Source organism: Plectropomus leopardus, chromosome 12 (assembly GCF_026936395.1).
Source record: "Plectropomus leopardus strain MGB_pleo_1.0 chromosome 12, ASM2693639v1, whole genome shotgun sequence".
NCBI classification, from domain to species: Eukaryota; Metazoa; Chordata; class Actinopteri; order Perciformes; family Serranidae; genus Plectropomus; species Plectropomus leopardus.
The window spans coordinates 7925999-7950500 of record NC_142187.1 but is presented as its reverse complement, the minus strand read 5'-3'; the positions used below and the strand labels follow the sequence as shown (position 1 = coordinate 7950500).

The 24502-nt window shown below is 40.5% G+C and overlaps 1 protein-coding gene across 1 annotated transcript; it reads left to right on the top strand.

Annotated features, from left to right (window-relative positions):
- The first annotated feature begins 1220 nt into the window (after window positions 1–1220).
- tgm1l1 (transglutaminase 1 like 1) lies at window positions 1221–23071 on the top strand. The gene is made up of 14 exons (XM_042497584.2): window positions 1221–1382; window positions 7350–7636; window positions 7778–7969; window positions 11022–11273; window positions 14224–14342; window positions 15709–15816; window positions 16211–16388; window positions 16943–17081; window positions 17764–17956; window positions 18318–18471; window positions 18776–19060; window positions 21199–21359; window positions 21486–21622; window positions 21747–23071. Exons 2-14 carry the CDS (start codon window positions 7351–7353, stop codon window positions 21889–21891), a joined length of 2349 nt encoding a protein of 782 aa, XP_042353518.2. The 5' UTR covers window positions 1221–1382; window position 7350; the 3' UTR covers window positions 21892–23071.
- Window positions 23072–24502: the final 1431 nt, after the last annotated feature.

Below are 24502 nucleotides of genomic sequence, written 5' to 3'. Positions count from 1 at the left end.
TCCGGGTCGGCCTGCCTTTGACTCTCCGATCCGGCCCTGTTGACTGCAGTCAAAGGCTGTGGCAACACAGCCTAGCCAAAGTTGCCGGGCGCGCCCAGAGAGGCGTCCTAACTTTTATTGCCACAGAGCCACACCCGCCAAGACTGTTTTAAATTAGAGTGGCAGACATTTATTGATTATTATTGGATTATTATTGTGTCTCAGTGTTATATTGGATTTATTGTTTGAATTTATTTGTTATTTCTTTTCATTGAATTATTATTGCTTGAGTTTCTGTTATATCGGATTAATTGTTTAGAAATATTTCTTTTCTTGATTTTGATAATTTGCGATTTAGTATAGTTTCTTTTGGCTTTGGGGTGTTATTGTTGATTATGTTGTGTGTGAGGACTGCCTTGATTTTATGGTTTTAATATTGTTTTCTTCCTGTTGACAGGTGCTGAGGCCCAGAGCGGCAGCGGTTTCCCTGGTGGTGGTTCCTTTTTCACGTTTTGGTTTGCAGTGTCACGGGTGAAGTGTAGTTTTGGATCCCTCCTTTTTTTGTTACCGCTGTCGTGGTAAGCCCCAGCCCTGTCCCTTATTTCCTTTAAGTGGCTCCTCACATCATTTCTCACCATTATTACCATCTTTTATGTTGATTCATTTAGTCTGTTACTCGGTTAAAAATAATTGTTTAATAAAATATATTTTTATAATTGGAAATCACGCTCTCGTCCTGTGGAGTTATTTTGACCTGCGTGCCTTGTTTCAAATCGAAAACTGGTAACTTATGAAGTCCTGTTATATCCTGGGGTGAAAGCCCCCAGGTGGCGTTGTCAGCAACCTTATGATTCCGCTCGCCTTGCCACACAAGGTTTATTTTGTTTTTACATAATCAGTCCTCATTCCTCTGACTTACATGTTTTATTGGGTGACATCACATCAGGACACAAACATATCTCCCTGCGCTTCTCTGACTCTGCCTCCACTCCCTTCCTGTATTGAAACGTAAGGCTGACTATTGCGTAAAAAAGTTTCTTCCTCAGTCTTCCTCGCCCCGTCTTTTGTGTGTGTGTGTGCGTGCGTGCTGCTCATCATGTCCACACGCGACGTGCGCACTATTACGCAGCGCGCCCAAATCGCAGCGGGACTCCTGGTAGGAGTGGGAAACTTCACCAGTGCGTGCAGGGTAGGGCGGGGTGGGCTGAACCGCGAGGAAGAGGGGGTGTGTGTCGGCTTAAAGTACCGTGCGGTACATTCCAGGACACACATATAAGTATTCTGATCCAAGAACGGAGGGAGGGGAGGAAAAAAAGTTTCCAAAACTTTGACGCAGAGAGATAATTACTGAGGACGAAGCAGAAGATCCATCGCTGATCCAGAGGAGAATCCACACAGATAAAGTAAGATTTCCAGTCACTCTGATTCCAAGTGCGCTTTTTTAAGAGAGATGTTAAGAGAAGTGTAAACTAAAAGCGGTGCGCGCATGACCTAACGGTTTCTTCTTTCAGCCCGGAGAAAGTCTCTCTCTTACAACTGAGGCTTAGGGGATGATCCTCCACAGAGAAGGAGGCTCACATCCCGTAAAGGCAGGAAGAAACGTTTAAGCACATTTACAAAAGGGCAGACCATAAATATGAAGCAATATAAAATCTGATAATAGACCATTCATAAGGTATTTTCTTTTCTTTATTGAACATCATCACCTTTTTTCTCATGAACGTGTCGCAGATCTTGTGGATGTTTCGCCCAACTTGCTGAACTTTAGTTGCAACAGATATCCAGTCATAAGTTGTTTGGTTTCGTGCTATCTAAAAAGAAGTGCATTCTGTTTTTCAAACATCGTTCATGTTCAGTAAAGAGCACAGCCAGTCAGCTGAGGTATTTCAATGCCTACAGCCTTGTTGGTTGATGGCCAACCAGCTGCAGCTGATTCCCTTTTTTATTCTTTCGCAGAACTTGAGGGATGTGCAAGAAAAGGATTTAAAACGGTTTTTTTCTGCATCTGATGGCATTCCAGGCTTTTACTGTGGTTAGACTTTCTTTCAAATTGATTTAATCGGTTAATTTTACATCATGGGATCAACATCAGACAAACGAGCATGGCTATTCAAAGGGATAGTTCAGATTTTTAAAGTTGGTGTTGAATGGGATACCTATCCATCAACAGTATATGACAAACCCAGATCTTCCAGTTTGGAGAAGCAGATAAGAGTCCTATATGGAGGCTATAAGAAATGTGCTGCTATGGGGGGCCAGCAAGAAAATATATTTTATCCACGTAACTAAGGTCCCACCTAAAAAAAAAAACAAAAATCTATATCAGATTAGTTTTATTTAGACTATTTTTTACAGCTTTACAATGATTTCCAATAGGAAAAGGAAGTTGTTATATAGTTGTTTTATGCAAGCATATATATTTCTCTTCAAAGCCAGACTCCACTGAGAAAACACTGATTTAACTTCGCTGAACATAGAAGCTGCTCATCTATTGCTGCCTCCATCAATTTGTTATTTTGTGTCATTATGTGACTTCGGCGTTTAAAAGTGTTAGTTCGGATTCACCAAAACCACATGATAGCACAAACTAACCACCTGATGGAAGCATCAATAGAGCAGCAGCTCAGGTGATTAGCAAGTTAAAATAACTGTTTTTCATAAAAGAGTCTGGTGGCTTTGAGGAGAGCATAGATGGGGAACTGAAGCCATTCCCAGTTGAAACGTCTGTCTAACGAAAAGGTAAAGTGGTGAAAATACTCTAAATATAGCATACAATAAAAATTATATTGATTTTTTTAGATGGCTAAAATATGTTTTGTTGCTGACCCCTCCTCCGCAGCAGTTCTTTGCTTAGCCTCTGTGTTAGACTCAAGCTTGCATTTCCAAACTGGAGGCATGCCGACTGATATTGTGTGTAATTGTATGTAATACATTGACTATTGATAAGTACTTCAACGCAACACCACTTCAGAAATGTCAGACTATCCCTTTAAAAGCTGGCCTTGTTGTTTGGAAACAGTGACTTGAATTTGAAGCGCTTATCTCAGGGGCCGGTGGGCATACCAGAGGTGCCAGCATGCCAACACAAACCGACTGAAGAGAAGTGCAGAGCTGCAGAGAGAGAGAGAGAGAAAGAGGGGGCACAGCATAATGGAAGAAGTGAAACACGTGGTAGTGATAGGCAGAAGGAGAGAAAAGATGAAGAAGTAACACTTGTTTTCAAGCTTGGCCAATGGCCGTATTATAAATTCATTTAAGTTTGTGCATTAAAGTGTGAGAGAAGAGCGAGGCTGCCAAAAATGTAGCTCGTGGAATGGGTTTTCTTGGTTTTAGGGGGTTGGATGACTCTAATTGGGCAATTTTAGGCCACCTAAGGTGCGGCAGTGAGATAACTTGGCATTATTAAAGCCTGTGAAGACACAAATTACTAACAAAACAGCCTTAAAAGCTTTTGTTCCGTTGTTACATTTAAAAAAGAAGCCATATTTGCAGTAATATTGGGACTTTTATAATTGTATCTTGCATTATATCACCACAAATATTAAGTCACCGATTGTGAGCGCGTAGAAAAAGGCACAGAAGCTCCTTTTTACATATTGAACTCTCTAACTAAAATGTGTTGAATCCTGTCACACTTTTCACTTCATTTCAATGTTCATGTTGCTTCCTTTTGCTAAAATTAGAGATGCAGCGAAAGCAGCACAGAATGGGTCAATGAGCGTGACTTCAGTTTTGGGTGGAGATCATGCTGCAGTGCACACAGCTGCCTCGATCCATTGTTTGTCACAATGATTATGGATTTTTTTTGCCAAATATTTAGAGGATTTGGAAACAGTTGAAGGGAGGGAAATGTCATCTGACCGGCAGATGAACTCAGGAAGTTGAAGGGTTGAAAAATCAGAAGTGGTCATATATCACACACACCCAGATGGAGCACACACACACACGGATTATGATGGTCAGATACTGTGAGGAGCCCCTCCCTACCACCTCTTCCTCAGCTGTTGTTTGACCGTTGACCAGCACCACATAACTTGACTCTCACTGCCCTTTCTTTACTAAATCCAGCGTACTCAGCTTGTTTGATAATGCCTGTCGCATGCAAATGTTTAACCATAAAATCAATGGAAAAGTAGATACACTTTATCATAGACTCTTACTGCTGCTTATTGGCATGAAATAGGTGCTGTAGCTTAGATGACATCTTGCATAACCTGTGCAGCCTCAACGTTTAGCTTTACTTTGCAAAGCAAAACACTTAAGATGAACAAAGACGGCATAATGGGACACATTGCACAAGTAGATGTGCACAGATACTAATTGACCATTTGCCAAACCCCTTGCCCAAACAGCAATTATCATAACCCTAAAAACAGTGTGCACAGTGCTTCAGGTCTACAGAAGCTTGGTAAATTTGTGTTTCCTGCATAGCCAGTATGTCACCCAATGACATTATGCTTTGAGGTTGCAGATTACATAAGGAAATCTAATTACAGGAAGTGACCAGATCGTCTGTTATGTGGGAGCCAAGATGCTCCCATATCAAGAGTTTGTCTAATGTTAGCGGTTCAGTCCGACACTCTAGTAACCTCAGCCATAACTGAGTTACCCACAGTAGCATTACATTTGCCATAGAATCATTGTTTTGTATTGAACATACAGCTTTAAGCCAAGTCTTTTAGAATAAGGGGAGACCGGGGGCGATTGTAACAGATTTTGGTGTCATTACTCAAAAATCTCTGGAAGTATTTGGATAAATATTTGTCATGTTTATGTAACATGTGCTTGTGTTCTACTTGTTGACGGTCATCAAATGTTTTTGCAGGCAATGTTAGAGTTTGATTGAACCACTATAAGTCAGGTATTCAATATACCGCCATGGCAGGGGTGTTGGGGGCAAGAATATAGATATAGTCAAATAATTTAATATCCATTGAACAAGTAATTCCAGTTATGCTACAAATCAAAAATGAAAACTTTGGTATGTGTGAGACATTAGTGTGTCAGTTTAAAATATGTAACATTTAAAAAGCTCAAACCAGGTTTTGTATAGGTATTTCAGTATGTCCTACTGAAATTCAATACTAGGGTACTACTACAAACCAAAAATAATAATTAAAAAAATGTGCCAGTATTAACATAGTTCGTTTAGGCAAATTCTGATTCTGAAAAATTGAAAGCAATTAAGACAAGTTTTCCATCTATGGGAATTGAAGCCAGGTCCCCAGATTATATTATAAATATTGATATTTAAAAATGTCAAATGTTACATAACAGAATGGTCATCAAAACTAGACAGATATAAATTCCCGGACTTTAGAAGTGAAATGGGGAAATTACTGTAAATTAAAGAAATATTACTTTCATACCTAAAAAGTAAGTCTTGGTAGAAAAACCTTGACATACAGGCCTATAAGACACCAATTTGTCCATTTGCAAACAGAGAGGGATCATCACAGTAGTAAGTATAATAAGTTTCATGCTTCTATCTCATTTCTGATTGGGGTAAGTGGATATGTATGAAAAAAAAACAGTCAATGGGTAGAAGAAAGATATCCTGCTTCTGCATCTCTGTGTGAAATCTCAGACACTTTCTCTAAAAAAATTGCTAAGAAGTTTGAGGGTACATCCTCCACTATTATCAATGCAAACTGTTGCACTAACATGAAAGGTTTGACATGAATAACGACAACAACTAATGGGGGTGGCACTTAACCAAGTGTGTTTGTAAAAATGAGAATAATTGCCCCAGAAACCAAACATCTGCAATAGACTACATGTGTCTTTAACGATGCATTTGTCCTGTCTGTGCGCTTTACTGCAGCTCATTACACTTTATGGCTGCTTTACAAGAACTAACAAAACTGCAATGGCGCTTTAATGTTAAGGGAAATATAGATTTATTTTTTTTGCATGCAGCACCACAGCCCTGTGTGGCTTTTGTGTTAAGACAGAGAAGCTGCAGATGGTGAGAAAACAGAAGGAAGACAGAAAGTTCTCCTCCCTCCTCTTTTCTATTCTAGTAAACAGTTGTTGCTTTCACTTCCCAAATATTGACATTTGGTATATGTGAACCCAATTTTAAAATCTCTGGATGAGCAGGGAGGACGGGCTTATCTTCAGTGTGACAAATGGTCTAATTCCGCCGTGATTATTATTGCACCATATGAGGGTGGGGATGTGACAGTGTGATAAATGTCCATATGATCTGCAGTGCTGGACACCTACATCTGCAGACATATACACACACAGACTGCGTTATTCCACAACAGCTGGGGTGAAGCAGATAAAATCCAGCTGCATGTACAGGAGGCATGTTGGATTGCTCAGGGACTGTAGCCGACAAGAACTAAAGGCTGAATACCTCAAAATGCTTTGAGAAAGCCTGACGGCCAAGGAGAGTGAAAGTGTGGAATGTGGTAATTGTGGGAAAAAAGCATAAGAAAAAGTGCTTTGGCTGTTTAATGATGGCGAGATAAAAAAAAAATGAGATGAAATTGGGGATTTTTTTAACGCAGATTGTTATGAATACAAAGTTGGTGGAGTGAAATGTAGTGTAGCACACTGCCAATGACCTCTACAATTTGCACATTACATCTGCTGTACAATGTTGTTGAGCTTCAACATCCTCTTACTGTAGTCTAGTTGTTGCAGTGAAGCTTGGTTTTGTAGTCACACTCAAAGATTTCTGCTCTTAATATAGATGACTAGAATTTTGTTTGTGGCTCTCATTAAAAAAACACATAATTTAGAAATTCAACAGCAGCATCTTGTTGCCGAAACAATGCACCCAATATTCTGGAAAAACCACAAAGCAGTCAACACTTTCCTTTGTAGGCTCCAATAAAACTGTTTACAGCAGGGTCTGAGGATTACTCAGAAGTATTTAAAAAACTGGGTCAGATTAAAACCAAACTATTTGTACTGATAGATACCACTTGTGAGGTGGTTCACAACCTTGGGGATGAGACACCCAAATGGGTCCCAAAGTAAACTTGAGTGGTCGTAGAATGATTAAAATGAGGATCATCAAAACAAATCTGATAGCAACCCAAACTTATGTGTTTTGTACTTTTATTTTTCAGATTTTTTTCTTAACTATGATGATAATCGATCTGTCAACTCATTCAGAGTTGATCAAATCTGATTATTGAATGAGAGGAGCAGCTGATTCAAATGCATGCAAACTCTAAGCCCCAGTGCAACAAACAGTTAAGCTTCATTTTAACTGCGCCTGGCGTTCCGCTGCTCCATCTGTGCCCAGAGTATCCTCTGTGCAATGAATAACTGCTTGCGAATGTGTGGGAAACCCTGGTATCTCCAATTTTATTCTTGAAATTGTAATAGCATTTTTCTTTAATATCTCCTAGAATGCCAGGCGAGCGGTTAGCAGTACGAGGCATCTCAGAGTTGGGGCGTTTCCCTGGAGCAGCCCCACCCACCAGAGTGGAGCTGACCATTCACAAAGAGGGGGAGAAGAAACAGGAGGAGGGTGGCTGTCGTCGCTGGTTCAGGAAGATGTGCCCGTGCTGCTGTAAGCGCCAGAACAGCACCTCCTATGATGTAACAGATAAAGTGGAATTTGTGAAACCCCCAGTTCCTTCCCCAGAGCCCATCAAGCCAAAGCATGAGAATGGAGAGACAAAGGAGATGGAAGGTATTGGACTGACTTTTGGGGTAAATTGTGGTATGAAATTGTAAGGTTTAGTTCAACCCTCTGGCCTTTTTTTTGCATGTGGCAAAGGTGTCCCGTACAGTGATACAAAGACATATTTCTCATTAAATGTTCCTCTCTCAGAAATTAAGTTGTCGGTGGTTTCTGTGGAACTGCTGAGCTCCAAGACGGGTCAGAACAGACAGGAGCACCACACCGACTTGTATCATGGGGACGAGATGATCATCCGCCGAGGACAGACCTTCCAAATGGAAATGGAGTTCAACAGGCCCTTCAATGCTGACAATGACAAGATGCATCTGGACCTGAAAACAGGTGTGTCATCATACCTTACAAAATAATCTATAATGTTTGATCATTAACATTTGTAGAGGTGTTTGAGACTAAGTGCTTAGCCCAAAGTGTGTGGCAGGAAAACAGGGATTTAAAACTGACACAACTGCACTTTCATTGTATGGGGAGTCAGAAGAGACAGATAAAAAAAATGAATAAACAAAGCAGCCAAGCAGCAGAGGCCAATATATACTGACCTTTAGTTCCTAGTATGGGTCAAGCTCCAAAAACTCTGGCTCTTACAATTCCCATAGCATAACTCCTGAGCCTCCCAGCCTGTTTATTAAGGTGGATATCACCAGACCAAGTAATTTCATGTTATCAAGAATTTGAAATTAGCTAAAGACATTAAAACCATTTTTTTCTAGGCTATAAACATATTTCTGCTATATAAGCATTTTAAAATGGGGTATATTGGGACTGACCAAGCAACAACCTCCAAAGCTGAAAAATGAAGCCAATGCAGAAGTGTCAAAAACTGTAGTTCCTCTCATGGCCATTTGAGGCTGGCTCTAAAACAGGTCTAATACATACATTTTCTGTTTTCACATGTTCAGTAGTATATCAGTGATGACCAAGCTGATCTGAATGTGTAGATATGGTGGAGTGGTCCTGTAATCAGTAGTTGCTATAAGCTTGTGTGAAACTATATGAACGACTGACTCAAAACAAAGCATGGGAAATGTGGTCAAAATGCCACGCATAGCTCACACATTTAAATCGAGCAGCAGTTCAACCATATCTGGACCACAAGTTTTGGATTCCACCCACCACCCCCCAGTGTTTACAGCTTCCAGACCACAGGACACCGGACACCTCTGGTATTTACAGGCCTCATACTACAGCGATCTACGACACACTTAGGAAAATATGGAGATTACATCACCACAGAGAGGTGATTTGCTGTCACCTGCTTTTTGAATAGCTACATGGGTAGGGTGGTGGAGAAACAGAATCGACGCACAGAGCTATCTGAGCCATCCACATTCGACAGGCTCCCATTACCTTCGCTTTCACAGTCACATTTGCTGTGAAAGTGTCCTAACAGTTGCACTAAAAGCAGGACTGTGTAGCGTAAGGTGTTATTTTGTTCAACTCGGATACTGAATTCTGAGGCAATTTTCAATGAAGGTGAGGTCAACCAGCAGAAAAGAGAGTGTTTTTCCATTGATTTCCTTTTGAGCAAGTCCTCAGAGGTAAGTGAGGATGTCCTGGCTCGGTTGGATCAAGAACAATGGTTCTTGATAAACTCCATAGGCTAAACGCTCAGGGGGGCACAAAGCAAAGCACTCAGAGAGCATTCCATGAGTCTTAATCAGGCCAGTGGGTTAGAATTAACTTTAAAACTGCCATTTTCCTTACAATGAAACATACGATGAAAGTACAGTTGTTTTTGTAGTTTCTTAGCCTTCAGCAAAACATCAAGGCATTTTTAAGAGTCCATCCAAGCTAACTGTCTTAAGATGAAACACTCACAAAGATGCTTCTGCAGAGATTTGTGGGTAAGTGCAGTGTGGGAGGTTTTCCAGAGCAGAAATTTTGTTTACTCAGACAAACTATGCACAGCCAGGCGAGGGGCTGAGATACATACGTGGTTTAGTTTGCTATGCTTGTGTCATCCACTGTGGGAACAGACTAACAATTACTAAGATGGGATTATTCAAGTTTACACTGTTCCCAGCTTCATGTTGCAAGAGGTCGTCCCACTGCCACTTCCAACTTTATTTAATTCAACTTTTCAAGGAGAGCTGAGAATCTGAAAGCACTTTACCAAGCCGCAGGACATGAACTTTCACTCTGTCATTGAAAGCCAAAATGTTTGTCAAAGATGCTTTTGACTGCACCAATATAAAATGTACAAGTTGATGTGCATATAGGCCACACACACAAAAAGCCTACTCTGGAGCATATTGTAGCATGCTAACTGGTTATACTAATGGGTGTTTTTCATCTTGTTCACACAAACATCAGTTGTGTTGTTCTGTCCTAAAAGGTTATTCATTTCAAATACAGGAATGTGTTTCTGAATCACAGACATGCTAGATTCTTTGTACTTTAGCTTCATTTGTTAATCATTTTTCATAAATGTTTTTGTTATGTATTTTGTTAGCTCTAGTGTTTCACATCAAGTTAGTTGCATACAGTTAACCTTAATATCAACATTTTGGGAACTATGTGTTTTTGGTTTCCTGCCAAGAGTTCTGCCTCTTACTTGTGAAGCTGGCTAAGCTTAGCACAGAAGCAGGGTGAAAAAGCTAGCTTGAGTCTGCCTTAGAAAAGTCACTATAGTACTTCCATTTTTCATATAGAAAAGATGTAAAAACTTTTGGACAGTCATGCTAGCTCCCCCCTCCCTGTTACAAATACAAAATATTTTTGCTGGGTATTTTTTAGCAAACACATTTTAATAGCTTTAGTGGTTTTTAGCAACAGTTGTGTAAAGATAACCTTAATCTCAATATTTATATGAAAATATGCTAATTGTGTTTCCCACCAAGAGTTCTGTCCATTACATGCAAAGATAGATTAGCTTAGCACAATGGAAGCAGGGGGAAACAGTTAGCCTGACTCTGCCTAGAAAAGTTTCTACGGCACTTAAGTTTTTATACAAACTAAAGAAACGTGATGCAACTTATTCATCATGAGCTACAGAGGTGCTGGTCGTCATAATTTATTTACTTTGGACAGAGCCAAACTAGCATTCCTCTGTTTACAGTTTTATGCTAAATTAAGCAGAGGTCCCAAGGCTGACATTTCATATTTAATGAGATATGAATATGACAATATCTGAGAGTTGTATCAATCTTCATATCTAACTTTTCATGAGTGAATAAGTGTATTCCCCAAAATGTCCAACTATTTTAATTGTGTAAAATTTTGCACATAAATTTAAAGACCACATTGCACAGTCTCAGCAAAAAGCATTGCATAAAATGTATTGTTATACATCAGGTTTTTGGTTAAAATTTGGCTAAAATTCTTGTGTTTCCTTTTTGTATGTGGTGCAACATGACTCATAACCTGTGTGGTGTAGGTCCCCTGCCCATGGTGTCCAAAGGCACTCATGTCATCATCCCACTGGTGAATAACCTCGAGGATGAACGCTGGGAAGCCAAGATTGTCGAGCAAAACGGCAACAAGATCAAGCTGTCCGTCAACTCGCCAGCCAGTGCTGTGATTGGCCTGTATGGACTCACGGTGACAACTAGCAATCTGAGGGGCGAGGGGGCAACTACCCACAACTCCAGCAAGAACATCGTCATGCTCTTCAACCCTTGGTGTGAAGGTAAGGTTGACAGGGGGTGCGAACAGGCCTCAAGGTTTAGCTCCAGGGTAGGAATGTGAAACAGAGAGGAAAGAAGAAGAGTAATAGATGATAAGAGCAGAAAAATGAGGAAAGAAAAGACAGACAACGTTACATAACGTGTCTGGAATTATTATCAGGCTTACTGTTAGGTTTGAGGCAGAATATCTTCAAAGAGTCAATATTTTTTTTTGCTGTAGAACTGTCTGATACAGACCAATTACCAGGGAAAATTTTCCCAAACATAGCAGCTGTATTACGAATAGCATCAGCATTCTGATAGCAAGCACTGGCACAAAGTAAGTGTCTGTATTAATCTCTGAGAGGAGTCACACATGGGTGAGAAAGGCTCAACTCAATCCATGAGCATGTTGCTGTCCATCAAATAGCTACAGCGTGACCCCATGTGTGTAACTATGAAACTCTACTGGCTTTGATTCAAGACCGCTGGTACTCTTGGTTATGCCACTTAAGCACCATGCTGAAACCATGTTTGGGACCAAAACAGTTTGCAACAGACCTTGAATGGCCTCATTTGGGAAATGTTTTTACATACAGATAGGATTTTTTGACTTTGTATAAATTGAGCATTTTTGTGGGGTCCACTAGTCTGCTCTTATTGTTAAAATGTTCATTGATAAAGGAGGATAAAGGATCATTTATAAAAGCTTATAAGAAAGCTTAAGAAAACTTATTTTTCTCTTATTTAGTTAAGATGGATTAAAGGTCCAGTGTGTAGGATTGGGTATCAATTGGCAGAAATGAAATTATAATGAAAGCATGTTACCTGTATATGAAACCTGAAAATAAGAATGGTGTTGTTATTATCTTAGAATGAGCCGTTTATAATATAAATGGTCTCTGTCATCTGTGGAGATTGACATGTAATGCTGCCATGTTTCTTTAGCCCAGAATGGACAAATCAAATGTCTGTTCTAGATGGAGCGATTCATGTTTTTGTGTCATATGTCTTAAAAATACATATTTTTAACATGAAACTGCCTTTTTTCAATTTTTACCCACTGATCTGATCCTTTTGTTTTTAGAGAGGAAGAGACTTATGAAAATAATTTGCTACTAAACACCCCTAAATCTTACACACTGTTCCTTTGTTTTTAGTCACTCAGAGGTAGAAACAAATTCTTATCACTACTGACATATTATCACCTTATGGCTCACATGTTAGCAGAATGTTGCCTATTTAGACACCCAGAAGAGCAACATGAGTCTTCATTCAGGAGAGCTTCTTGCCACCTGTTAGTTTTCATATTCACTCTCCTTTTAGCTCTGATGTCTGTTTCACAAAGATAGATCTTGACTCGGATGAAAATGATAGTCAGACTTCAACAAAATGTCTAAATAAGTACGTTTTTGTCACAACACTGTGATTCAGGATGACATTATCAGCACTAACGGTTGTATGAGTGCTTTGCAGAGCAAGGGCGATTAGCAAGCCAGTGGGATACACACACGGACTGATATGAACTTACCCTATGAGCATGCATCACTGGACAGTCTAATACAATAACAAACAGAGAGGCTCAGATTGCAACATGCATAGGTAGCGTGACTTCATTCTCTCCTCAGGACACCATTACTCCACTTTATACATAACAGGTAGCTGTTAAGTAATGCTGTCATACACAGAAGCTTTAATGTAGCCTTCGGAAATGAGCTCATTGTCTTTTCTGCTGAGTTTCTTTCAGTTTGCTGAGCTCTGCAAACTATCCGCACAGGATATTTGACAAAAAAAAAGTGTATTTGCAATACAGCAAAACAAAACAAAAAAAACTGGACTTGATAAAAAAGACAGTCTGTCTTTGATTATGGTGTGGCTGCTTTTGGCAGCAAGCCCAATCTCCTTTTCCCTCTTTCAATCTCTTCTTCCTGAGCCCAATCTCTCCCTCACGCTCATAAAATTCAAAATCCTACAATTACTGTATAAAAACGCCATGGGGCGAGCTCACAGTAATCCTGCAGCTGGTGACAACCTGTCCCCTCCCTTGCTTTTACTGCCTCCATGTGTATTTCCTGCTTTAATATGCCTTTCCCACCCAGTCCTGCTGCCTCCTTGCTATCTGCTGACCCTAACCTCACTCTGTTGCTCTGTTTTCTGGCCTCCTCCTTTCCTCATATCCTCCTGTGTCTGTGTTTGCATTTCTCCCTACATTGCAGGAATATTCAGCAAGAAGAAGTGAAAACCAAAATTATCACAGCTGCCAGAATCTGTCAGCCTCAGCCTCTACTCTCTCCTGTAAAATCTCAAGACACTCTGTTATGCTCCACTCCCCCTCACTCCCTCCTCTCCTTTCCCTCCCAAGCATAACTTCCTCTCTTTCTCTCACTTTTCCCTCATGACTTTGTTAAACCTCTTCCTTTCACTTGATTTTTCTCATGTCCATCTTGAATACTCTTTTTTTTTGTCACGTTCCTCCTCCCCACCCACTGGTACTCATGGCAGCAACAGCGAGAGATAAAAGCAGTGTTAAAACAAAGAAACAGACTTGTGAGGTTCATGTCAGGGGTGCACGCCCAAGTCTGCAAGCCTGATGTCTCTAAGAACAGACTGTTTCCCATAAATGAGTGTGGGCCCCACTGCAAGGTCCATGGAATCATTGTGTTTCCTAACCATTTCCTCGCCTTGGGGATTCTTTGACATCATTTGTGAATAGAAATCACATTCTTGTATGGTTTAGTCACCAAAGAGGTAATTAAAACTTGGATTCTGGGAAAAGTTTTTCAGCCAGAAAACAAACCAAAATTTTAACTAGAGGCAAAATCATTAACATAAATCAAAACAAAAGGCAAAAAGTTTTTTTCCTTGTATTTCCTGTCAAGGTTCATATAGTATGGAAAAGTAAGGAAACTTGGTGTATGCAATGTTCTCTTGATGTTAGTATTGCTAAAATATAATGTTGTCATGTCTTTCCAGAGGACACGGTGTTTCTGGATGACGAGGAGGAGAGGAAGGAGTACATCCTGAATGACACTGGGAGGATTTACTACGGCACAGAGAAACAAATAGGTGCCCGCACATGGAATTATGGACAGGTACGGATGTATCAAGATGTGAATCAAGATGTGACTGAAAAGTGCTTAACGCTTGTAGCTTTGAGTAACTATTACATCATTAGGCAGGTTTTCCATTAACCCCACACAAATTGAAATTGCAAATATAAATACGCCTAATGGAAAAAATCCCATTTATCGCAAAAAATGTCTTATGCTCTCATGAGGTGGTATTTCAGGCGATCTGAAAAAGCCATATTTAGCAAAACTGCAATGGAAACACTTTTTTGGCTTCGATAGTTCACATGATGCTATGGCTGTGCGCTTGTCGGTAGGAACTGGCTCCCCCTGGCATGATGCAGCAGGCGCTACAAGAGGTGTTAATGCATCCCATAACTCTTCAAAAGTTGAGTGGATCATCTGGAAGTTTTGCATCCACAATTCTTCTGTCAAATTGTGGACTTTCACCTCCCAGAAATCCTTCATATGTGGCCGCTCCGACATATAAGGGGCTTGTCTTTCTATTATTGCATACATAACACACCTACTTCACCTTCAATCAGAGACAATGACAGCTGGTGCGGTGGCTACAAAAGAAATAAACCTGCTAATGTTTTGAACATCCTTCGCCATACCTCTTGGAATGTTATTGTGAGAGGAGAAGTCACATAACATCACGAGAGAGCCAGTTGCCCAAATCTGTAATAGAAACCCGCCTGTTAGAGATGTAAATCTTTAAAACAGGGTTACAAATATAGCTTAATTTTGGAAAATGCTAAGCATGTAGTTTTGATTGAATGCTGTTCAAAGAGAGGCAAACAATGTGTTTGTTTAGAACTATTTTAAATTGCGGATTAATACACATTGGTACACTAGTGAGTATTTCCAGCAGCAAGACGGTGTATGAGCAGTTGACACAAACACACTGCAGTGCAGAGGTTAGGACTCACGTCAAATAACTTTGACTTGAGTCTGAATGGAGTCACACATTTGAGGACTTAAGACTTATAGTTCTTTCAAAGTGAAGATCTGTTGTGCAAACATTAATGTAACGTTAAAGTTGGTACCAGTCTATTCTTCTTTCAGTCTGTTATTAATTATTAGTGGCACAAGTTATTCATCCGTAGCCTTATCAATCTTACACCATCTGTCATCTGTAACTTCAATTTGTGCAAAAAGAACATCGACATCCTGGTTTGTGCTACAAAGCCATCCACAAATGAATAATACTGTACAGCACAGAAGCTAATAGATTATTTCTCATTTGTTGTAGTTATCGTTTATTATTGCTTTATATTAAGACATGTCTTTAAATTTTGCAATATTTTTCAATCCAGTAATAAGATTCAAATCCCCATGTAAATGAAAGATTTCCTTTGCTGATGATTTGTATTTTTTTTGGCTGTAGTTTCATGAGGGGATCTTGGAAGCCTGCCTGTTTGTCCTGGAGAAGAGTGACATGCCTCCATCTGGTCGCGGCGATCCTGTCAATGTGGTTAGAGTCATATCTGCCATGGTGAGTTCAGAGTTATATTAATATCCCGCTATCTCAGGATATTAGAAATACCGAGATCATGACTCCAAGTCCCCTAATGCTCATATTTTATTTATTCAGGTAACTTTTCAATTTAGCTAGAGTGAATTTTGTATCAAAACATGAAATTCTAATTCAAAGCCTTCTGCACACCGCCAGGAATACCAATATAGTGGGAAAAAAAACATAATTTTCGTCGGAAAGATTGTAGCTACTGTCAGGTTACAAAACTCCAATTTCCAGGAGCAACACAGAGGACAGGACCTCAGTGTCTTCATTATATGCCGCTAATCATATTCTGCTGCTAAAATTAGAATTTTAATTTGTAAATGAGAGCAGCCACTCATAATTTACTGTGTCTTCATCCTCTTTTCAGATTAATGCTCAGGATGACTTTGGGGTTCTGGTTGGGAACTGGTCTGGGAATTACGCTGATGGAGTTTCTCCTGCGGCATGGAGCAGCAGCGTGGAGATCCTGAGGAAGTACCACTCCTCCTATGGGACGCCTGTGTCGTATGGACAGTGTTGGGTCTTCTCTGGGATCACCACAACTGGTGAGAAAAATGAAACACAGAGAGCATGTGATGGTGTGTGTGAGAGAAAAATGTGCATTCATGGAGACATGTTGGCTCAGAAGGTGGAAATCTACACTCTATGATAGCGTGTGTATTTAAACGCTACAGAAGATACCCAGTAGTGTTTGATTTTTTTCCCCTGTGTTCATGTGAGTTTGATTAACAGTCAAGTGATCCTAATCAAGGCTTCCTGTCTATCAGGCCCTTTTCATTAGCACTCACTGCTCTGTACCAGAATTGTTCATGTGACCCTAACGTGGTAGCTAGCTGACCTTAGCACCTGATAGTAAGTCGTAGCTCATGCACACCCTAAATACCTCACACTGACATTCTCATCATACCTCCTTTTTTTTTTACCACCTATAGAGCCACATGTGTTGCTTTCAGTCAGACAGGATAATAAAGTCACATGCAACCATGCAAATACCATCAAAGCAGCAATGTTCATTATGCTTAAGTGTTAGCATTTGGGAAAATAATTCAGTTTCCAAAGGACCTTGTTAATAGACTTTCAATTCTATTTTTATTCCCAGTGCTGCGGTGTCTTGGCATCCCCGCCCGCAGCGTGACCAACTTCCAGTCTGCTCATGACACTGATGTATCCCTCACCACAGACGTCTACTTCGATGAGAACTTGGAGCCAATCGACTACCTCAATAGTGACTCTGTGTGGTAAGATGTGTAACTTTACATGGCCAGGGCAACATGTTAGGAAAATAAGCCTGCTGCTAAATCCATACCTTAGGAATGTGTCGTATATTTAGATCTGCACCGAAAGCAGTCTCCTTTAACTTGAAACCTCAGAGACGTCATGCTTGTTTGATAACTTGTAATTCCTCTCAGACTGTGGAGGCTAATCTGGTATCTACCTGCTAGCCGGTAGTACCATGTCCTTAAAACGTCCTTAGAATGATGGGTGCTATTTTTTGTTTAACCCTATGGAGCTACACCGGCCCAAAGAATTAATAGGCACACTGATGTTTTCTGAAGACTTATCTCCCCCTCGCCACAAACACTGTCAAACACCATAAAAACTACAAAAATAAAAGACATAAACATTTAAAAACCAGGAGGTGGTTAGCTTACCTTATTTTAACTAGCTTGGCTTGGTCCATAGCCAACAAAATCTAGCCACCAGGATATCTGAAGCTCACTAATCAACATTTAATATTTCTAACAAAAACCAAAGTGAAAAATGTGGAGAAAGACTAGCTAGATTTTTCCTTTTATTTGTTATCAGCCTTTATGCTAAGCTATGCTATCGGACTATTGGCAAAACAGAGGACATTTATCCAAAATGTCAAATTACTCCTCTAAATGCGATCTCAGATTAACAAAATGTATTGCTATTCAGGAATTTCCACGTATGGAATGACTGCTGGATGGCGAGACCTGACCTGCCCCCTGGCAATGGAGGCTGGCAGGCTGTTGACTCTACTCCCCAGGAAACGAGCCAAGGCACCTTCCGTTGTGGCCCTGCCTCGGTCAACGCCATCCGCTCTGGCCAGGTCTACCTCAAACACGACACACCGTTTGTCTTTGCTGAGGTGAGTGCTGCATATTGAAAAGAAAGTGGGCGTTGTTCTTTATTTTTCCAAATTCATTTCAAGGTCAAGGTAAACTTTTGGTGCATTACCAAAGTTAGAAGAAAAAGTGATCAAACTAAATTACAGGTATACAGGGTTAAAAAAAGTGGTCTTGCCTGTTACAGGGACTACACATAGGTCCCTGATTCTCGCTAGATGCAGAACAGACGTGTTATTTACAGAGAAACAACAAAGAGGAATTTCTTCCTTATCTACCAGAACAAAGATAAATAATGAACAAAAAAGATGCATACTTTGATTCAACCTCATTATCAGTATGAAAGGCAAACGTCTCATGTACTTGTTGGTGCTTGTCTTTTAGGTCAACAGTGATAAGATCTACTGGCAGAGGAACCTGGACGGTACGTTCAGCCAGTTCCACAGTGAGAAGAAAGCTGTCGGCCACTGCATCAGCACTAAAGCAGTGGGCTCTGATGAGCGGGCAGACATCACACACCTGTACAAACACCAAGAAGGTACTGGCATGCATACCGCACTTTTCTAATTGCATTTCTTCCCAGATTGATGTTCCAAAACCAGATAGAATTATTTCTACACTACCTGGAACAATCTGATTTAATACTTGCTTGCTGCATAGATCATTTCACTGTACAAAGATTCCCCTCATCTGCCCTCTCAACTGATCACCCGCTTCTCTCATATTAAAATATGATGTTTGCTTAGTTTGAAGGGCCGATGCCATATCTCTCCTATCTGTCAATAAATTCTAAAACACCAGACAGAATGAGGTGCACTCACATCCCCCTCCCTCTGTATCAGATTCAGAAGAGGAGCGCATCGCTGTGGAGACTGCCAGTCGCTATGGCAGCAAGCCAGATGTCTATTCCACACCCATGGCGGAGGATGTGAGCGTGGAGGTGAGGATGGATGGCGAGGGGCCCAGGATGGGGGCTGACGCCCAGCTAAGCATTGTGGTGAAGAACCTGAGCTCGCAGCCACGTCGGACCACTCTGCACAGCCAGGTTTCTGTCATGTACTACACTGGTGTGCTGAAGGGAACCATCAAGAAGGAGGAGATGCCTGTGGAGCTTTTGCCCAATGAAGGTTAGCTCTCAAATGAGTTTTAAAGCTGCTATAATCCATATTAAACTTTTCCTTCTGTAGCGTTCAAAGTGGCATTATTTTTTGGCAACGTTGGCACAAATACAACCGGAGCTTATATTTTCCTGAGTCCATCAACTACCATAATTTTTGCAGTTACCTTGATTGATTCACTGTCTGCCATTTCCACTATTGGGATAGCAGCTGCAAAGAAATAAAACTGATACTGATACTTTGGCAAGTCGGGTATTGCTACAGATAGCTACCAGAGAAAACAAAAGCATTATCCTCTTGCTGTTTTTGCACAATGGTTGACACACTTGCTTTGTGCCATAAATTGAGCCTTTATTTTCCCGATTTCCAGATTGTACCCAGTGGCGGAAATATTTGCATAGTGAAAGTAAGCTTTATAAGGAACCAGTCTAAGCCCTGATCATGTCAATATTCTTTAGACGTAACATTGTGCAATCAACTTTAAAAAACTTGTCTATTCACACTTGAATGGCCACATGTATGTGAAAGAGGTCGCTATTAGAGATATTTTCTCAAACTCAGAGAACTAAAAGAGTTATATGTTATAAGTTAAGTATATAAATTATATGAAAATAGATGCAAATTTTGTATGTATGGTAACTATGAAGCCAGCAGCCAGTTAGCTTAGCTTAGCCTGTCCATACAAAGCTCAAACTGTAAAAACAGCAGGTTGTGGTATCATTTAGGAGCTGTTTCATGGAGCCGTGACTTCTGGGATGTTCTGCGATTTTTTTTCCCCATGACATCGAAGGCATGACCCGCCTTACTGGCTTATCCCTTCTTACCCTAACCAGTCTCACTCCTCATGCCTGAACCTAAACAAGCCAACCAACGAAGGCAATGAGTACTTGCCACTCATCGGGAGGGTATGGCGCGTCATGTCTTCACCATAGTAAGAAAACAGGTTGACACCTAGCAAAGTCCAATAATCTATTTGGGAGAATGTGTATTTTTGAAGCAATGGGCTCTCAGTGCAATGGCCTGTTACGTCAGCACTAAATTTAGTTTGGGACCCAAAAGCCAACTCAGAGACTGAAGAAGAGTAATTGGATGGTTTTATTGATAACTGAAGATTGGTAAGTGTAGGCAGGCAGAGCTTGACTGGCAGTGTGGAGATTACAGCAGGCTGGGGGAGCTAAGGGGGGCAGGCAGGCTGGCAGACATGACTTGAAGTGGAGACACAGGATCCTTTGTTCAGGGTTTTAGCAAGACAGTCCTGGACATAGCAAGGTTTCTGAGAATGAGGAAAGAGAGAGTAGATCACAGTTCACTATATCGTGCTGCTTAAGCACAAAGATAAAGCTTGGCATTAACTTGGTTCGGCCGATGACTATACCACATGTGGCGATGGGATAATCTGGCACTGAGTGGAAGAAAGCCTGGAGTTCCTGTCGGACTGGTGATGAGCAAATCAGCTCCAGCTGTGCAGCAGTGTCAGGAGGGCAGTGTGAAGCCACGCCTCCTTGTAATAGACAAGACAGAAACACACACACCTGACAGACAGGGGAAGACACTAGAAAAACATGAAATGGAAGACACATAAAGAAGCGGGCTGACGAGACTAATGATGTCACAGCCTGTAGGGTGACGTTGCCGTTAGTTTTCAAAGTTAACAGGACGGTTGGACAACCCTGCTGAAAAAACCTGCTAAAAAACAGTTTATGCTGGTAGCTGGTTTTAGTTGGTTTTAGATGGCCCTGTTGCTTTTCATACTTCTCCCCTCATGACACTGTTCTCCATACTCAAGGACATTGATTTGGTTTTATTTGTTCAGGATCTTTAATGGATAAACCAGCTAAAGTGACCATCACAAGCTGGAATGACCAGCTAAACCATCAAAAACGATGTGAACACAAACCTTAAGCTGGTCGAACAATTTGGTGAACCGCCTTTACCATTTTAAGCTGGTCAAGCTGGGGTTTTTCAGTAGGGAAATGAGCTTACCAATGTGACATTTTCAAGGTATTGGGGTTTTGGAATAATGAGCCCTCTGAACATTAGGCCAGGCTCTTTGTTTTTTTACCGTTTACAGTCTTTATGCTAAGCTAATTAGCCAGTTATGAAAAAGAAAGTCACCAGATCCTTTTCCTCACTTCTGTACCACACAGAAAAGACCATTGAGTGGATGCTGCCTTACCAACAGTATCAAAACCAGCTAGTGGATCAGGCAGCCCTGATGCTGACCCTGTCTGGAAGAGTCAGCGAGACAAAGCAAGTACTAGCCAACCAGACCACGTTCAGGCTCCGCACACCTGACCTCAACATCACGGTAGGTTTGTCATTCACTGCACATAGTAGAGTACAACATTATTCACTCTAGATTCTGGAGCAAAGGAATATCATATGAAAGGTTTGGTTCATCCCTCATGGCTCATCTTGAATTATCTTCTCACAGCCTTTGGGGGAGGCCATGGTCGGTAAGGAGATGGCCGCCAAGATTACCTTCACCAACCCGCTGCCACGTATGCTAAAGGGCGTGGTGTTCAGAGTGGAGGGCCTGGGCCTGCAGAAGGGCCATGAAGTGGTTGTGGGGTAAGAACAAGAGACATTGTCCTCTCTTTTGCCTCCTTATCTCTTTCACCACACATTTTCCTCAACATTTCCTCCTCTTAGACCCTGAGACTAATATTCCTCTTTTGTTTTTTTTCTCTCTCAGTGACGTAGGTAGTCACTCCACGGTGACACTGACAGAGCACTTCATCCCTACCCAGCCCGGACCCAGGAAGCTGGTGGCGTCTCTTGACTGTAAACAGCTCACTCAAGTGCACGGAGTGGCCGATATCGTCGTTCTTGAGAAATGAGAGGCGACATCACTTCCTGTCCTTGTCACTTCTCCCTTATAGAAAATGAACTGAGAGCCTCTGAGTATATGAAAAGGGTGCTAAGTTCCTGTGTCTTAAACTATCTTGTTTTATTTTGTACTGAAGCAACATTTTTTGATATTTTTAAAGCTATAAATAGACGATTAGCCACTGTAGCATTATCAGTATTATATTTTTTAAGTTAAAATAATATAAAATTCACACTTCTGCCTTGCTCTGAAATGTCTAAACTGTGGTGACGTATGCAGCAGGGTTTAAATATGTGCACAGCAAATGAAGTGCTTTATTAACAAGCACTCTTGTATTGAAGTTATTAAACTCAGATTACAGACTGTCCTAACACGAGTGCATTTCAAGACACTGACAAAAGCATGTGAAGATGCAGAAAGTTGGGTCATTTAATGTAAATACTGTATGTGCGTTATTTCTATAGCTTGTAATGAGAAGAAAAAGTGTAGTCAGACAAAATGAACCTCACGTTGCATAAATGAAGGACGGGCACTGTGAGGTGTTTTTAAAAGGGAATGATGTTGAAATTGGCGTTGACATTTTCCAAAAGGGCACATTATTCTAATTTTCCCAAGTCTTTTCTGTCACATTTGACTGAAAAACATGTAATTGTTGTTGAAAAGATAAAGTAATTTTTTTTCCCCTACCCAGTACCAATTAACGATGGAGATTTCCAAAAATTGAAATTGACAAGGACATGCCTGAAAGGTTATTTTAATCACCAGATGAATGCAAATATCTTTCTTTATTTTTGAAAACCAACAAGCTGCCATTCATGAAGCTCTCCATTTGCAGAAGGCAAACCAAAAATGTTCCCTTAGGAAGAATTGTACCAGATGTTGTTTTGTGTGTCTTTTGTGTGTGTTTTTACATTATGTGTGTGTATTATAACACTGAAGCCAGCTTTAGAGTACACCATACACCTGCAAAATTGGACTTTTGGTTTCTGCTGTGAATTCCAGCATATCAGACCACAGTGGCCTTAAATCACCTTAGATTTACCTGGTTCTCGTCTGTTTTACTTCAGCACTCAGAGAACAATGTGAAGGATAGTATTTTAATAACATCACACTATTTATCTACCATATCTACCTGGACTGATGTTTCTCTGTATTGTAATGTGATAGTAATAAACCTTACACTGAAATGATGGCCTGACTCATGAATGACTTTCGACTTCTATACATCATCAGACAAGTCTGTACTGGATCGAGGTGAAAGAATGTGAGTGTAATGTAATCCAGAGTTCAGAGAGGAAGCAAGTGGCTTTGTGTACTTTTCCATTTCTGCAATCAACCATTTTTTCACCTGAAAAAAGTGTATGAGGAATGAAAGTGTAGAATAGAATGCACAGTGACTCATTTCAACTGCGTAGGCTAAGGCATGTGACACACCTTTGTTGCCATTCATGGTTCAAGCTATGGACATATTCCCAAGTACCTGAATATGGGATTGTGATATTTTATCTTTGACCCACATACAGATCGTTTTTTTGTGCCTCCGTTGATAGCTGTGGCCGGAGACATTATCCTTTCGGGTAGCCTGTCCATTCAATTGTCCATCTGTCCCATTTTTGGGATATCTCTCAAATGCCTCAAGGGAATTTGTTAAAATTTTGCACAAATGTTCATTTGGATATCAGGATGAAATGGCTTGATTTTGGTGGAATTAGGTCAAAAGTCAAGGTCACTGTGACCTCGCATCCGTCTCATTCTTGTGAATGTGATATCTCAAGAACATCCCTAGAGAATTTCTTCAAATTTGGCGCAAATCCTTATTTGGACTCAACAATGAACTGATTTATAATTTAGTAATCATAGGTCAAAGGTCACTGAGACCTTGCGTCTTTTTAATTTCAGTGACCATGATTTCTCACAGAGGTCTTGACATTGAGGGAATTTCCTCAAATTTGACACAAACGTCCTCTTGGACTCAAGAATAAACTGATCAGAATTTGGTGGTCCAAGGTCAGAGGTCAAGGTCACTGTGAGCTCATAAAACATGTTTTTGGCTATAAATCAAGAATTTATACATTATATATATGACAAAATTACAGAATTGTCTAATAGGATAAAATTGTTGCGACATCATAATGTTCTGCAGAAACACTTTTCTGGTCGTTATTCAGCATCATATCTCAGGAACAGAAGGGGAAACTTTTGGGCAGATACTAAATTAGTGACTCTTATCTTGGCTGTCCACCTCGAAACTGTGCTGATGGTACAGATTTTCTGAGCTGCTGGGGTTAAGATGTGTTGGATATATTGTAGAATATCTTCCTTCATTGCAGTAACCTCAATGTTTGAAGCATTTTCGACTGACATGGCAACATATGAGTCTGGAGAGACTTGAATGTAAACTGTAATTTGACTAGCTGGAGGAGGCACATAATTGTGAGGTGGTAATTGTAGTTTTTTGTTGTTGTTGTTGTTGTTGTTGTTGTTGTTGTTGGATACACCCTGTAGTTTGAGCACAGACAGCATGGATGGAATGAAATCAATTATAGTTACTCAAGTATGCCTGGTTATGAAGTCTATTTTTTAGAATTATTTAATCTTTTATTCCACTACATGTATCTGAC